This window comes from Suricata suricatta, chromosome 7 (assembly GCF_006229205.1).
Source record: "Suricata suricatta isolate VVHF042 chromosome 7, meerkat_22Aug2017_6uvM2_HiC, whole genome shotgun sequence".
Taxonomy (NCBI): Eukaryota; Metazoa; Chordata; class Mammalia; order Carnivora; family Herpestidae; genus Suricata; species Suricata suricatta.
The window spans coordinates 108,626,045-108,639,117 of NC_043706.1; the positions used below are offsets into that span (position 1 = coordinate 108,626,045).

At 38.3% G+C, this 13,073-nt stretch overlaps 1 protein-coding gene across 2 annotated transcripts in view; it reads left to right on the plus strand.

Annotated features, from left to right (window-relative positions):
• Positions 1–13,073, plus strand: part of TRMT11 (tRNA methyltransferase 11 homolog) — a 53,262-nt gene that overhangs the window by 19,852 nt on the left and 20,337 nt on the right. For both annotated transcript variants that reach the window (XM_029944501.1, XM_029944500.1), the window contains exons 9-11: positions 2,860–3,024; positions 3,471–3,543; positions 3,665–3,796. In XM_029944501.1, coding sequence (XP_029800361.1) covers positions 2,860–3,024; positions 3,471–3,543; positions 3,665–3,796 — 370 coding nt within the window. The remainder of the gene's footprint in view (positions 1–2,859; positions 3,025–3,470; positions 3,544–3,664; positions 3,797–13,073) is intronic.

Below are 13,073 nucleotides of genomic sequence, written 5' to 3' on the forward strand. Positions count from 1 at the left end.
TAATTAAACGCATTTATATGGAATACGTCTATTTTTGGCGTTAAGATACAGAGTTGTGATACAGCATAGTTTTACTTATCACAAAAAGTAAGATTTCATTTCTTATCTGCTTTTTATGAAATGATCCAGTATATGCACAGTTATCTCCTGGGTAACAAAGATGAATCAGAAAAAGCTCTCCCCTCAGAGGTGTTTGTGCTTTTAGTGAGAGAGATTTTTTTTTCTCTTTATTTTATAATAAGAGATTTTTAAAAAGTTGGCAGACTACAAGGCTGTGAACTTCAGGGTTGGGAAAGAAGTAGAGAGGGACTAGCCACTTTATTTTTTAGGGAGAGAGGACACAGGTGAGAGAGGGAGAGGGAGAGAGGAGAGATGGAGAGAAGCAGAGCTCACCTTAAGTGGGGCTTGTGCTCATCTGAAGCGGGGTTCAAGCTAATCTGATGTGGGACTTGAACTGAAGAGCCGTGAACTAGATCATGACCTGAACTGAAGTCAGATACTTAACCTACTGAGCCACCCAGGTGCCCAAATCTAGCCATTTTCTAATCAGCATGTCCATATTAATAAAACATAGTTTTAATTTAAAGATTGTCAATATTTTTATTCAGTAATCATATGTTGTATGAATGCTAGATTAATTTATAGTTCTTGAGTACTATATTGTTTTTAATTTCATAACCAACCAAAATATCTTTGAAACAGTTAAGGTGACAGGAACTTGGAAGATTCTGCATTAGACTGAAGTTAACATAAGATGAATGTTTGCTTGTTTTTGAGGCAGTTTTGGAAATTATTTTGAAATCTAGACACTTTGCTAATGTTATGTGATTGGATGGAATTGAATCAAACTGGAAAAAGTATTTCCATATACCTGAATGGTACTAAAAATGTCAAGTTTTACTGATGACTTTGAAATTCTGTTTGTGTTGGTATTCCATTATTATAACTAGAATTAGCCCCTTGAACACCCTTTTTCTGTTTGTCTCCCAGTTATTCTTAAGTTATTGTATAGGTAAAAATTTATCATACATTTTCCCCTTGAAACAATTTGACATATTGTGCTTAATGAGCAGTCTTTTTTCCTTACTTGACTAGAAGGAATTTTGTATATTTATCATAAGGAAAATCGGTTATATTTTATCAAGTTCACCTAAATGGGCTATCCAGAAAAAGATATTCTTGGCAATACGTTGGAGCAGACAGAGTGCTAAGAATTATTCCAGTTGGCTTTTAGTAGAAGCAGTATGTTTGCATTAAGAGGATTGTCCTGTATAATTTATTAGAATTCTTATTTATGAAAGTTATGTTTAAGTTATGTTATAACCTTTCAGTTTACTTGTGTAGAATTCTGGTTGAGGTTGAACTTTCTCAGAGCTTACCCAAGATGCTGTTAAATATGCCCTCTGTTTCTTATGCTTATAATTTCTGTCTCTACTCTCAAATATTCTCAAGTTTCTGCTATTTTAAAAATACAAAACCTTTTCTATCAGTCCTGTAGGAGCCCTCTAGCTGCCACATTGTTTTCTTCTTCCTTTTGTCAAAGTGCGTCTTGAAAGCTAGTATTTACTTGCTGTCTCTTTTTCTTCACCTCTCACTGCCCAGTATTTTCTGACTTCCATGCCTGCTGAAATCTCTTAGGACCACACATCTCAGCATTTGGCCGTGTCGACCTTTGTAAAGCCTCCCTTGGCTTCCTGGACAGTGATCTCATCAGGTGGTGTTTGCTTGACTGTTCTGTCTCTGCCTCCTTAAGGCGCTGCAGTTTTCTGACTTGTGTTAACATGTTGCTTTTCTCCAGGCGTCTCTCTCTGAACACTTCTCCCATCACAGTGCATGTTATTCAGAGTCATATCCTTCTTCTCCTTTTGATTTTTTAAAATGTTTTTATTTATTTATTTATTTATTTATTTTTGAGAGACAGAGAGACAGAGTGTGACCAGGGGAGGGGCAGAGAGAGAAGGAGGTACAGAATGTGAAGCAGGCTCCAGGCTCTGAGCGGTCAGCACAGAGCCTGACATGGGGCTCAAACCCACAGACCATGAGATGATGACCTGAGCCTAAGTTGGCCACTTAACCAACTGAGCCAACCAGGCATCCCTCCTTTTGATTTTTAAGTTTTGTTTTTATTGGAAGTAGATCAAGATGCAGAAGAGTGTATAAAAATAGAATAACTAGAGAACAAACACCTCGGTTAATAAAAAATGTCATTCGTTCTTACGGATTTAACTGTAAGTGCATATATGCTGGCCTGTACCCACTAAATAGCTCTTTCTGACAAGCAAGGTTGGCATAATCTCAAGGGAGTCTAATTCTGTCCCTTAAGTTTGTTTCTCCTCTTGGTTTCTCTGATCTTAACAGTATCATCATCCACTTGTGTCTCTTAAACCAGAACTTTGAACTTCTTCCTTCAACCCCCACTTTACCTTCTCTTCTGTGGTATCTCCATTTTGCTTCCTCTCTCCATGGTCCCAGAGCTCCTATATTTCCCAAGTTAGCTTTCTTCATTTCTTCTTCATTTCTCTGATTCATCACTATTTCTACATGGGGCTATTTGTTCCTGCAGGAGAGGGACCATGTTCTATTCAGCTCTGTATCTTACTTGTATATGCTTTGAGTTTGGTAAGAATTGAAAGGTGACAGAACAAGATCAGGTAGACAGTACATTTTACAGTTCAGAATATTTTCTGTAGTAAGTGGAAATAAAAATAACTTTACATAAAATGAAGATTTTAAATGAAAACAAGTGTTACTGTAAATATAGGTGTAAAGGAGTTAAAAATTACATCTAGCTAAGTGACAAGAAATAAGAATGTTTTATTTCATTTAGCAGTTTCTGTGTTCCTTTTTCTTTCCCTTCAGGAAAGGCTAGTAGGAAAAACCAGAAATGGAGAGGACCAGATGAAAACATTAGGGCAAATCTTCGGCAATATGGTTTGGAGAAGTATTACCTTGATGTCCTGGTTTCAGATGCATCTAAACCTTCCTGGAGGAAGGGCACATATTTTGATGCAATCATCACTGATCGTAAGTTTATTTTTTTACAAAAGAAGAGTAGACTTAGTTCCTTAAAGTCATTTACACTTAAAATTCAAAATTGATCAACACACAGAGAAATGTCAGCCTTGTACTCAATCTCTCCTTACCCTAACATCTTCACGTTTCTTTATTTTCCCTCTGGGACAATAATATCCAGTCTAGCGTCAGGTATTGCATTTGGTAATCTCTCTTAGTTTGTCACACTTTTCACAGCCTTTCTCTTTTTGGCACTGGCATTTTTGAAGAACACAGTGGTTTGCTATCCCTCCCAGTGTTTTAAGTAGAATGTTTCTCGTGTTGTGCGTTCCTGGCTGGAATATTTTATAGGCAGCAATGCGTTTTTTGAGTGTCACTCTAGAGACCTATGATGTCCCTGCGCCTCACTGGTGATTAGGTGACTTTTTGACTATCCACATTACTTGTTTTCTGTCTAGCCCCATATGGTATCAGAGAATCTACAAGAAGAACAGGTTCTCAGAAGGAAATACCAAAGGGGATAGAAAAATGGTAAGTGAAAGTCAATGGTGATATGTTGCTATTTTGGGAAGAGCATGTTGTTCTTTTTAATTAGCGTAGTTTAAGTCTTAAGGTTTTTCGTTGATTTTGAAATTTTGTTTTCTTTTTCTAGTCCAGAAAGCCACGTTCCTGTTTCCCTGAGTTATCATCTGAGTGATATGTTTTTTGACCTGTTAAACTTTGCAGCGGAGACCCTTGTATTAGGTGGAAGACTAGTCTATTGGTTACCAGTGTACACACCAGAGTATGTAATGTTAAATACTTTTATTTTTAATTTCACTTTTGTTGTGATATTTGTATATCTAGCATATATTTTGCCCTATTTCTAATTGTATTCAGGCTAAATATCTTTGTGTTTAGTGTTTATAATAGTCTTTGTTTACGTACGTATGTGTATAAAACTGGCTCTTTTCTCTTATTGATTGAATTGCTTTGACCTTTTTATTTTATATCAGAAGTTGGCAAGCTATAGGCTCTGGGCCAGATGTGGTGCTCAGCCTGTTTTTGTAAGGCGCTTGAGCTAAGATGTGTTCCTAAAGAGTTGTTAAAAGAGAAAAAAAACAAGAAAGATAAACATGTGACAGAAACATATGTGGCCCACAAAGGCTAAGTACTTACTATCTGGCCCTTTAGAGGAAAAGTTTGCCAACCGCTATTTTATACCATCCTTAACTCAGTGTGTGATGTATCATAGCTGTTCAGTAATTGTTTTGCCAGGCCACAAACATAGGTAATTTTTAACAGCTTAGTTGAGTGATTCATGTATACTAGATAGCTTTAAATATATGTTGACAATTATGATCACCTTAAATGTAATATGTTTTTAAATTAGAGCAAGCAAGCATAGGAGAGGGGCAGAAGGAGAGTGAGAGAAAATTTTATTAACAAAAATGTTTATTTCTCTTGAGAGAGCGAGTGAATGAGTGAAGCAGAGAGAGAGGGGCAGAGAGGGAAACAGAGAATCTCAATCAGGCTCCATGCTGTCAGAGCAGGCCGACACAGGGCTGGATGCCATGAACTGTGAGATCATGACAACCGAAATCATGAGTCAGGTGCGTACCTGACTGAGCCACTGGCATCTGTCCCAGGTGCCCCGAAACAGAATCTTAAGCAGGCTCATGCTTAGTGCAGAGCCCAATACAGGGCTCAGTCCCACAACCCTGGGATTATGACCTGAGTTGAGATCAAGAGTCAGATGCTCAAACGACTGAGCTACTGAGACTTCCTGCAATAAATCTTATTATTTTAACTTTTCTTTTTTCATGCACACGTGTGGGTGAGGAAAGAAAGAGAGGGGGTCAGAGGATATGCAGCAGGTTCAGTGCTGACAGCAGTGAGCCCAGTGTGGGGCTCAGACTCACACACTGTGAGATCATTACCTGAGCTGAAGTTGGACGCTCAGGTACAGTCTCTTTTTTCAAAGCTGATATCAAAATAAAAGTTGTGCCTATATTTAAAGCCCGGATTATGTTCAGCATTATTGGCTTGGGTTTTATTATTCAGTGATTATTATAAACAGAGCTGTGTATAACAACAAAGAAACAGAAGATGTCTTGAATAAGACAGGATCTTTGGATTTGAAAGATAGTTTAGAATTAGGCTCAAAATTTGACTGTTTCTTCAATCTGCCATAGAAATATTTTTAAAAAATTATTTAGTCCCTGTATCTACTATACATAATTATACAGAAAGCATTTTAGAACAGTGTTAACTTTCTGTCTTTTCAAAATGGCGATGGTCCCTCAGCCGCTGGAAGTCGTGCTGGTTTACGTTCTATAAATGTTGCATTGGGAGATACCATGGCCTAACTTTAGTCCTGCATTTGTTTATCAGCTGATAAGACTGTACACATTCGGGGCACCTGGGTGGTTCGGTCAGTTAAGCGTCCGACTTCGGCCCAGGTCATGATCTCACAAATCGCGGGTTCAAGCCCCACGTCGGGCTCTATGTTGGCAGCTCAGAGCCTGGAGCGTCCTTCAGATTCTGTGTCTCCCTCTCTCTTTGCCCGTCCCTCGCTCACACTCAAAATAAAGACATTAAAAAAAAAAAAGAAGACTACACACCTCCATTCCCAGACTTCTTATCACTGGCCAGTGATAATCTCATTTAATCTTTTCATTTTAGACATAAGGAAAATTACTTCCAAGGAGTGTTGTCTAAAGTTAATAGCTGGGCTGCTAATCAGTTTCCTTATTTCCAGGGCTGTATTCACTGAATTTAACAGTTTACCAGAGTCAGGTGCCTGGTGTGTGGGATAATAGATGGGGTTTTATTAATATTTTCAGAGAAGGGAACATTTGTTTTTTCTATACACAAGTGCCTCAGGTACACTGCCTCAGGTAAGCTGAATTCCAGCAGCAGGGTTGCTGTTTTAATTAAAACTTAAGGGCTAAATTTTTAAAAACTTTATTTTGAGATAATTTCAGACTTAAATAAAAATTTCAAATGTAGCACAAAAAATACCCCTCATCCAGATTTTCCAGCCATTAATGTCACCTACTGTACCTGTTTTCTCATTCATTACGTAATTACATACCCATTGTCATTCATCTTTTTCAGAACTAATTAAGAAGTTGCAGATAATAATGTCCCATCACTTGTATTTCTCAGAAGCCAGAACATTCTTCTCAAACCACAGTCAACCCTCCGAGTTTGGAAATCATTATTGATAACACTGTTGTTCAGTACATGGACCTTATTCACATTTTACCAGTTGCAGTCCATCTGAGAAAATGTGCTCCATTAACCCATCGTGTCATTCTCCTCCAGTCTGGAACATGTCCCCATTCTTTTCTTTTGTGTACTTGGCAGTTTTGTAGAGTATACAGCTTATATTCTAAAGGTTGGCCCTCAGTCAGGGTCCATCTGATGTTTCCTTTATGACCAGATTCAGGTAATGCTTTTGGTAGGAATACCATAAAAATTATACTGTGTTTTCATGCACTGCATCATGGGTCCCACAGAGCTAACTGCTACTAGAGATCTTAAACTTGATCTTCTAGTCCTGTTCTCTGTCAGGTTTCTCCACTGTGAGCCATCATTTTTTCCTTTGATTAGTATTTCATGGGAGAGATATCCCAATATTCCGTCACTGTCTTGTTCATCCAGTCACTATTCACATTGACAACTCCATTCTTGACAACCACCACAATGATGACTTTTCTGTTCCATCCTTCCTTCTGCATTTCTTTTTTTTTTTAAATTTTAATGTTTATTTATTTTTGAAAGACAGTGAGTGAGCAGGGAAGGAGCAGAGAGAGAGACACACACACAGAATCTTAAGCAGGCTGTAGGCTCCGAACTGTCAGCACAGAGCCTGATGTGGGGCTTGAACCCACAGGCAGTGGTATCATAACCTGAGCCACAGTCGGATGCTTAACCGACTGAGCCACCCAGGCACCCCTCGTTCTGCATTTTTAAGTTGGCATTCTACTGTAAGGAAGAGTTTTCCCTTCTTCCCCCAGTTGCTTACTAATTCATTAGTTTATATTTTTATGGAGTCATGCATGCTTATATTATTCATTGGGCTATAATTTGTTACTGTCACTATTTTGTTGCTCAGATTGTCTCAGATTTGATGAGTGGGAGTCACTTTGAGGTGGTTGCTCTGTCCTTTTGAAATACTCCTATTAGTTTTTGTGTATTTCTTATTTTCTGGCATTTCTGACTGCACACTATTTTGTCGTTTTGTATTGAATTATAATTGGAGTTGAATGTGCTAAAGAATATCTCTTGTAGTTCTTTTATTTATTTCTTTCTCTTTATACAAAATTAAATTGGAGGTACTTTTAAGTATTTTTAATATTTCTAAAGACTTACAAAATGGACACTGGGTTATTTTTTTCAGTGACTTCTCGATTTTAATAATTTCCAACAATGGGAAATTTCCAAATGCATATAACCAAAGGGAGATTTTAGAAGTAGAAAAGGGATACTTTTGTCACTTTTTTATATATTCATCAAGGGAAGGCTTTCATCCAGGTATGTGTCTAATGCACACATGGGAAGACCTACTATGGTATTTACTTCCCTGACTTCATCTCTCCAGAAAGTTACCTCCATGTCTTCTAATGTTCCTAATGAGGCCTCTGTTGTTTTACCCTCCCTATACTTTTTTTTTTTAATTTTTAATGATTTTTATTTATTTTTGCGAGACAGAGAGAGACAGTGCGAGCAGGGGAGGGTCAGAGAGAGAGGGAGGTACAGGATCTGAAGCAGGCTCCAGGCTCCGAGCTAGCTGTCAGCACAGAGCCTGACGCGGGGCTTGAACCCACGAACTGCGAGATCATGACCTGAGCCGAGGCCAGACGCTTACCTGACTGAGCCACCCAGGCGCCCCTTCCTCAGTTTCTTCTGGGATATCTTTTTCTTCTGTGCAATCTCCTCTCCTGGTTTAGGAACAGTCTGCCCTTTTTCAGTAGGAATCATCTCACTGAGATGAGATCATCTCACTGAAAGTGTGTCAGGGGAGCCCATGTACGGGTTAATCCCACCATGGGCCCGTAAGTTCTACATCGCATCTTGGGGTCTTTGTTCATTTCGATGTTCTCAATGACCGGAAAATCTACTTCTAAACCCTTAAATTCAGCATAACTCTCTGCATTTTAATCATCTGCAGTAAAAATTTGGCTCTCTTCTTGGGCCCCTGACTTGTGCACAGCCCCCTGCCCGGCCTGGGCACCCCTACCACCCCCACTGCTGCAGCCATGGAACGGCATGCACTGTGTCTGCAAAGTGACATCCTCCAGGTACTTGGTGGCTTTTCAAATACGCACACCCTGGATGGCCTGGGCAGTTTCACATGTGTTCTTAAAGTGAGCATGATGATTTGAACCTCTCGATTTGCATGATTTTGTAGAGTGTTTTGGGTCAAGTGAATAGAAAACCATTTTCAGAGATCACCTCAGGCCTCTTCTGGGAAGAAGAAGATCTCCTTCCCTTTAGGCTAATGTGATCTTACTAATGAAATATTAATTATTATTACTGTCTAACTTATTAATGAATTTAGTTTGTCTAGTGTTAGGAAAAAAAATTATTTTTACTTCTTACTATATGTCATCCAAAATCTTTGTTCTTTTTAAAATAACACAGTATTATGATGAATTTAAGACTAAAATCATTACCATGTAGTACTTCATTGTGTATATAAACCACATCTTCTTAATCCATTCATCAGTTGATGGACATTTAGGCTCTTTCCATGATTTGGCTATTGTTGACATTGCTGCTATAAACATTGGGGTACAAGTGCTCCTATGCATCAGCGCTTCTGTATCCCTTGAGTAAATCCCTAGCAGTGCTATTGCTGGGTCATAAGGGAGTTCTGTGGATAGTTTTTTGAGGAACCTCCACACCATTTTCCGGAGTGGCTGCACCAGTTTACATTCCCACCAACAGTGTAGGAGGGTGTCCCTCTCTCCACACCCTCGCCAGCATCTATAGTCTCTTGATCATTTTAGCCACTCTGACTGGTGTGAGGTGGTATCTCAGTGTGGTTTTGATTTGTGTTTCCCTGATACTGAGTGACGCTGAGCATTTCATGTGTGTGTTGGATGGCAATAAGAAAAAATGAAATCTGGCCATTTGTAGCAAAATGGATGGACCTCGAGGGTGTCATGCTAAGCGAAATAAGTCAGGCAGAAAAGGAAAGATACCATATGTTGTCATTCATAGGTCTAACAGGAGAAACCTAATAGGAGACCATGGGGATGGGAAAGGTAGGGAAAAGAGTTGGGGAGAGGGAGTGAGGCAAATCATGAGAGACTTTTGAATGCTGAGCACAAACTGAGGTCTGAAGTGGGGGGGCTGAAGAGGGAGGGGGGCAGAGAGGGGCACTTGTGGGGAAGAGCACTGGGTGTTATATGGAAACCAACTTGGTCATAAACTATATAAAAAAAAAGACTAAACTCATCTATAAAAGTTTGAAATAATGTTCTTGGTTCCAAATTAAATAATTTAGAATTAGTTTGGTTATATTGTATTGAAAATACAGCTTTTTAAGAATTAAAGATTTCGGGGCACTTGGGTGGCTCAGTCTGTTGGGCGTCCAACTTCGGCTCAGGTCATGATCTTATGTTCGTGAGTTTGAGCCCCCCAGCTGGGCTCTTGTCTGATAAGCTTGGAGCTTGGAGCCCGCTTCTGATTATGTGTCCCCCTCTCTCGCTGCCCCTCCCCCTCTCATGCTCTGTGTCTCTCTGCATCAAAAATAAATAAAACGTTTAAAAAAATAAAAATAAAAACAAAGAATTAAAGATTTCATTTTTAAAATACATTAGCATAGCTTAATTTTAAAATGTTTGTGTTTTTGGTCTATTGAACGTAGGCTTTTAGTCCTACTGCTGAATTCAGTTACTCAACCAAATTCTGTTACATGATTCAAGTTTAAAAATAGTATTTACATATTATAATCAAGTTCAAGGACTACTCTTTAAACCTAGGGCATTTTGAAAAATATAAAACATGATAAAAATAAAGTACTACTTTTAAAAGCTTAGTTATTTGTGAGGAATTGTCAGAGCTGATGATCGAAAAAGGATTTTCTGTTTGGCAGTTTAAATTGCAGTGAAGAAATTGCTACTCAACAAACTTGCTGTATTTCCTTGAGTATAGATTTCCCCCCACTCTAGTATCAGATTTTTTGGCAGCGTCAGGATGCTCTGTACACTTTGTATCTTTTCACCTTTGTTTATTCTGTTCCCATTGCTTGAGAAACCATTTCTTCTTTCCTCAGCTGATAAAATTCTAGTCATCTTTCAAGGCCCGACGGAACTGTCACCATCTCTGTGATACTTTTCAACCCTTCTTAGTAGAATTAATCTTTTCATCTGTGCTCTCATAGTAGTTTATTCTTATCACTCCTAGAGACTGACCACATAAAATTCCTGTAAACTGTAGGTACGTATGGGTTTATTATTCAGAGTTGCAGCTACTTGCAAGTGACCCTGAAGGTCAGTGTCATTAATATTCGTCTGGATGACATAACTTCAACTCACGTGTGTTTGATGTTATAGGAATTGCTAAGCTACAGAGTGCAGCTGTTTGCTCAGGCTTTATGTATCCGTATTGCGTCATTTTCTTATTGGCATTACACACAGATAACTCTCTTGAGGTGATCACAAACTGCATTTCTTTGTAAAAGATGTCCTGTAATAGAAATCCCACTGCTAATGCTTGTGATACAAATGTTGATAAAGTAAAGAAGCTCAATAAAGTATGCCCCAATGTAGGATTTGGGAATACAATTTTTTCCCAGTTTTATTGAAGAAATAATTGACATATGTCACTGTATAAGTTTAAGGCATGTAGCATGATGGCTCGGTTTACCCTGGGAATAAACAGTAACTCTAGTAGAATGAACTTTGGAGTGGCTCAGAGCAGTGAAGAGAGCGTGTTTCTCATTTCTTAACTAAGAAACAAGAAAAAGTGATCCCTTGATCTATTTTCAATGAGTGTTCTAATCAGTGCAAAATCTTTTTTCACACAGGAGGTGAAATTCTAGTGACGTTTGGAAATAGCTTAAGCTGTGAAGATTCATAAGGAAATGAGTGTCATGATTTATGGAAAAGCTAGGGGCCTATCCACAGTTAGTTTTGCTTTAAAAAAAATAATGTATTATAATTAGTAGTGAAAAAAAATAATGTATTATAATTAGTAATGAAAGTCACCTTTGTACAGTTTACATCTCCATAGTCTTTAGTACATCCATAGAGTTGTGCAACCATTGCCACTTTCTAATTTCAGAACATTTTTATCATCCCCAAAAGAAACCCCATACACATAAGCAGTCACCACTACTTCTGCCCCAGCAGCCACTTATCTGTCTCTGTGGACTTGTCTATTGTGGCTGGTTTAGGTTTTAAATAGATGTTTGGATTTTAGAGGTGTACCAATAGAAATGAAATGGCATTTCTGTTAGCATACCATACCATCATAATAACCCAGGCATAGTACAGATTTATGGCTTCTACTTACACTTTACAAACAGTTCATTGCAGTATGTTGGTATAAAATATATTAGTAAATCTATAGTAAACAATTTTGGGGGTCCCCTGAGTGGCTCAATCGGTTAAGTGTCTGACTCTTGATTTTGGCTCAGGTCATGATCTCCTGGTTCATGAGATTGAGCCTTCTGTCAGTCTCTGTGCTGGCAGCACGGAGCCTGCTTGGGGTTCTCTCTCTCCTTGTCTCTCTCTGCCCCTCCCTTGCTCATGTGTACTCTATTTCTCAAAATAAGTAAATAAACATTAAAAAAAGAATTTATTGTTAACTGATTTTTTTAAATCCTTAGCATGGTATTTTGTGAGTATATAGCTAAATTGATTGGTTCTAGGGTGGTGGTTCATAACAAGCATGTTAATGACAGTGATGACCCAAATGATGTTCTTCCGTGCTTCAACTTAAAGATCAAGTCAAAAAGGCAATATAAAACACAGAAATATGTTTTTATGCTCTTAAGCCAAATGCCTGGTGACTTAGTTTCAACAGCTTAGCATCATTTGTGTCATCAGTATTAATTAAAATTGTACTCATTTTGTACTTTTGATTTGTAAATTGGTTTTATAGCTATACAAGGGATGTAAGCATATGGACTTTATATCTAACTTATGCTTATATATCTTTTTTTTAATGTTTTTTTTTAATTTATTTTTGATACAGAGAGAGACAGAGCATGAGAGGGGGAGGCGCAGAGAGAGAAGGAGACACAGAACCGGAAACAGGCTCCAGGTTCTGAGCTAGCTGTTAGCACAGAGCCTGACGCGGGGCTCGAACCCATGAACGTGAGATCTGACCTGAGCCGAAGTCGGAGGCTTAACCGACTGAGCCACCCAGGCGCCCCAAACTTATGCTTATATATCTTTAAGTTACATTTTAATAAAAGTACTTTAACTCTGCCAGGAAGTAAGACTTTTTTTTCCTTTAAAAAAAGGTACATAACTAAGTTTGACAAATACTATTTCAGACATCTACAAACCCTGCTTTTTCAAGCTTAAGGTCAAGGCTATGTTTCTTTTCCTGTTATCCATGGTATAGAATGTATTTCTTTATATCATAAATACTTTGTATGAAGACTACAAATTTGATATCAACTAATGAGAAATACAGCATTTCTGACTATCTAGTGAACTTTAGAGAACTGTTAGATCAGGCAAAATCCATTATCTACTGGAAAGCCCTAAGGAAGGATGCAGAAAATGACTTCAAGGGAATTCCTTCCACTGATAATACAGTAAAGTGCATTGTGAATGTTGCTTTGTAAGTGGGTGATGAAGGTTTTGAGCATGTGGTTGAGGTAATGAGGGAGACCTCACTGAAGGTCAGAGGGACTAGAGAAGTCAGTAAAAGAGTGGTAGTGAAGACCATGTTGACACATTGGAACGGGCTAGCTGAGATGGTGATCCTTTATAGGAAGTACTAATTGGCGCCTTTCCCACTTTGGACCAGAACTTGCAAATTTCCCATATAATAAATGTTTGCAAAGGCTATCTAGAAAGGTATAAAGGTTTGCAAAGGAAAAATAAAAA